Source organism: Octopus bimaculoides, chromosome 4 (genome assembly GCF_001194135.2).
Source record: "Octopus bimaculoides isolate UCB-OBI-ISO-001 chromosome 4, ASM119413v2, whole genome shotgun sequence".
Classification (NCBI taxonomy): Eukaryota; Metazoa; Mollusca; class Cephalopoda; order Octopoda; family Octopodidae; genus Octopus; species Octopus bimaculoides.
In genome coordinates this window covers 3,324,526-3,328,982 of record NC_068984.1, presented here as the reverse complement: position 1 = coordinate 3,328,982, position 4,457 = coordinate 3,324,526, and the positions used below count along the sequence as shown (strand labels likewise).

General features: G+C 34.5%; 1 protein-coding gene across 1 annotated transcript in view; it reads left to right on the top strand.

Moving 5' to 3' along the window:
- LOC106869987 (sodium- and chloride-dependent GABA transporter 1) overlaps positions 1–4,457 on the top strand; it is a 58,243-nt gene that overhangs the window by 50,693 nt on the left and 3,093 nt on the right. The window contains exons 5-9 of the mRNA XM_052967615.1: positions 1,144–1,312; positions 1,775–1,887; positions 2,338–2,469; positions 3,388–3,490; positions 3,813–3,913. Coding sequence (XP_052823575.1) covers positions 1,144–1,312; positions 1,775–1,887; positions 2,338–2,469; positions 3,388–3,490; positions 3,813–3,913 — 618 coding nt within the window. The remainder of the gene's footprint in view (positions 1–1,143; positions 1,313–1,774; positions 1,888–2,337; positions 2,470–3,387; positions 3,491–3,812; positions 3,914–4,457) is intronic.

Below are 4,457 nucleotides of genomic sequence, written 5' to 3'. Positions count from 1 at the left end.
GTGTGTGTGTGTGTGTGTGTGTGTCCAACACCGTTTGAAAACCGGTGTTGTTATGTTTACGTCCCCGTAACTTTATCGTTCGGCAAAAGAGAACGATAGATTAAGCACCAAGTTTTCAAAAAGTACTACTGGGATCGATTCAACTAATGACTCTTCACGGCAGAGCCCCAGCATGGCCGCAATGTAATGGCTGAAATAAATAAAAGATAAAATATTAAAAATAACTATAAAACTATTGTATGCATAGAAACCAATTGTATACAGCACGTGACTAATTTGCGGTGCGATAATACTGTAAACAACAACTTTTAATCGTATACAACAATATGGTTGCTGCATGTTGGAGATGTAAGTCACCAATGTAAGTAAGGGCATTAGAACAGACTAAGTGTTTGGCTGGTTTTTTGTTCAATTCATCGTGTCGTGTAACAGATCAATATTACAGTCATGAGAATATCTATCGATCATCTTCTTAATGCTATGGAAAATAAACTCAAGTTTCAGCCCTAAATAGACGTCGGGTTCAGAAAAGGTTTTTTAAGACTATTTTATGGATGGTTTTCTTTAAAATTGCGTTTGCCTTATTTTTTACGTAGTTTTGTTTTGAACTGTTGCCAAGAAGGATTAACTACATTGTTGATCTCTCAAGTTATGACTCATTAAATCATATCCCTGCTTTTCGTTGTTTCCTTCAGTGAATAACTGAAACCCTTATAGTACGATGTGTGTCTCTATATTTTTCTCACACAAACACAAACATTCAGAGCAACGAATTCAAACTGATCGCCTGTCAATAATTGACAAATTTCTTCACAGAGATCGGAATTCAAAAACTGAAATTTTAGCATAAGTATGTGATGAAACTATGTGTAAGACGAGGAGGAGAATGTTAAGCCAACTAAATATTACATAATCAAAACTATCATCAGGTGTGTCAAATATAATCTTTGTTAACAATTCTTTGTTTTTTACTTTAGTGAAAAGAAAAAATTTGATTAACTCCGATAAATAGTGAAATATCCAGAGAAAATGTTTGAAAAATAAATAGCCATAGCGAAATTATAGAATGTAATAACTATATTTCCTACAAGTTTACAATGTTATATTTACATGAATACATTTAAGATTCTTGTCTGATTGTACTCCACCATTGTATTCCATACCAACTGTTTTTTGTTTTCTTTCAGAGACGCCATCATTATATCTTTCCTCAACAGTGCCACCAGTTTATTCTCAGGATTTGTTATTTTCTCAGTTATTGGTTTTATGGCCTACGAACAGAAGCAACCAGTCAGCAAAGTGGCTGAGTCAGGTATAAAGGAATTTATCTTGGATTGAAACTTAACATAATTCCTTTCGACATTTTATTGCAAGAAATCATAGTTATGAATTGGGATCGTCGCACTTTGAGATTACAATTGATAATCGATATGTCCAATGACTGAAATAAGCAGTGAAATGCGAACTTTAAATATAAACGGGAATTCTCTTTGATTCAGTAAAAATCGTTTAAATATATTCAAACCCACTATCTTCTTACTTTAAACTATCAGAAACTAGCACTGGTGCTCCGTCAAAAGAGTTAGTGAGGCAAAGTTATAAAAATGTCACCGTAGGGAATAAGAAGAATTGAAATCGAGGTACATCGTTGTTTGGTTGTATTGAGTGCTGAGATTAACTTTCTAAGAATACATCATCGATTCTATTTGCGCTTTGAAGCACTTGAAATCAGGCTTACATACTATATACATCTTGTGTCTATTCTATGTTGCAGGTCCAGGCTTAGCATTTCTAGCCTACCCATCTGCTGTTGTCCAACTGCCAGTCTCGCCATTATGGGCTGTGCTCTTTTTTCTTATGATTTTATTCCTTGGTATGGATAGCCAGGTAAATATTTTCTTTTCTCATTCTACAGAGTCACCCGATTCCCTTATCTTGGTTTTGTTTTTTTTTTAATTTTTTATAAAGTCAAACTATTTTGAACATATTTTCCAGAATAAATCTAAAAGAGTGTCCAAAACAAGTAAGTATAGCAACCAGTGTACGTAAGCTTATAACTTACAAATCATAGTCAATTTTCTATGTAGTCGATTGAGTTGACTATAATACTTTAGTAGATTTTATTGGATTCCAAATTTAAAGATTAACAGTTCAAATTTCAGAAGATTAAATTTTCTCCCACAAAATTCAGGTCCATGAAATGATATACCAAAAATTAATGTCAGACAACCGAAATTGCACGCATCTATTTACAGATCGCCCCGCCCCCTCAAAGCATTTAATGTATAAAGATTAAAGACTGATCGTTGTATAATGTTGTTATGGTTTCTCTTTTAGTTCTGTACAATGGAGGGATTCTTCACAGCACTAATAGACGAATTCCCGGAACATTTACGTCCAAAACGTGAAAAGTTCATCGCCGCTGTGTGCTTTGTATCATTCTTGATAGGTTTAACCATGGTTACTCAGGTAAGTCTGTTGCACTCAATGCATCCGAATATAGAAATTACACACACAACACAAACAAACAACACACACAAGCACACATATATTCACATACATACATAGACATATGCTTACTGATATACATATATATATATATATATATATATATATATATACACCAGAGTAAGCACATAAATGTGAAACAAGGTGGGGGAAAATAGTACTCGAATATCGGAGATAAAGTAATATGCTTTATTATTATTAATGCTGCAAAAACAGCACAGAAAACTGCTACTGTTTCCTATCCTTGTGGGTGGAGGGGTACCTTTGAAAATATTTATGACCAATAGCCAGCCATGAGCTGTCAACTCACTTTTGCTGTTTATTCAAAATACACTTCAAGTCTTCTAGTCTCAGATTTCAGTTGAATGATAAGAAAATAGATATTTGGAAATATATTTTAACCCTATGACCCCTACTGTGTTCCATGCCACTCTATAAATACATTGTAGTCTGTTCTCTTAGCTATTCCTACCGCAATAGCCACAGCATGAATTTCTTCCATCCTCTTGCTCTGTTAAAATATTTAAGAAGAATTATATTACTGTATCTTGCGTGTTGAAATTCCATATCTGTGCAGCTGAAGATAGCGCTCTGTTTAAAATTGATGTAGGATAGGATAAGTACTAAGCTTTCAAAAAGAATAAGTCCTGGGGTCAATTTGCTCGACTAACGGCGGTGCTCCAGCATGGCCGCAGTCAAATGCCTGAAGCAAATAAAAGAATATATATATATATATATATATATTGATATTTAGTAAAAGCAACGGAGTGACTCAAGGACCGATAGTTTCGTGCGTTGGCACCTATATGTGTGTGTTTGTGTGTATACACGCATGTGTATACAGCTGATTTCATGGTTCATTTTTTTTTTTAATTTCAGGGAGGCATCTACGTTTTCCAGATTTTTGAACATTATTCTGCCAGTGGAATCTGCCTGCTGCTCTTCATCTTCTTTGAATGTATTGCAATATCGTGGTCATACGGTGAGTCCTTGAACTTTTAAAACTCTCTGAAGATTTACCGATCACTCATACATTCTGGTACACATATTGCATCATTCACTCACCGACTATATGCACACGCATACGCACGCACATACACACACGCACACACACACGCGCACACGCAGGCACATACAGGATACACAAACATACACACATACACAAACACACACGCAAATATACACAGACACAAAAGCACAAACAGACATACACGCGCGCGTGCACGCACACACAGACACAGACACACACACACACATACATACTTATTGCAGTGTATATTAAATGCACTTTTTTTTCCTTTCAGGAATCAACCGTTTCTATGACAACATGAGAGATATGATTGGTTACCATCCACATTTTATTTGGAAAATTACTTGGGTTGTAACTGTTCCAGTGATATGTATTGTAAGTAAATAAGTGCTCCTGTTGTGATTTCTGGTTTGTTCTATATACACCCGCACACATATACTCACAAACGAACTCACTGATACATACACATATAAATACATACGTACATACATACATATATACATACATACTATTGAGAAATTTGAAGTTACACTAACCAGATTACAATTTCAGGTTTATACCTGTAATTATTGAGGATCTGGGATATGTAACACACTGCCTAAATACCAATCATGAGAAATTAGGCTGAAATTAGGCTGATTCGAAGAATACAGATTCAAGCCATCACTGGAACTGTAAAAATGTGTAAAACTTTCTAGAAGTTTATGATTTAAGTATATATGAGCATGTCTAAATATGCAAATATATGTATGAAAATACATATGTAAAACAAAACATAAAAATCTGCACACATACATACATACATACATACATACCTTGTTGATGTTGAAATTCCAATGAATGAGCTTTGGATCTCGGTTAGAAAATGGCTTTCTCTATAAGCAAGAAATCTTGAAATAATTTTGAAAACTGACATACA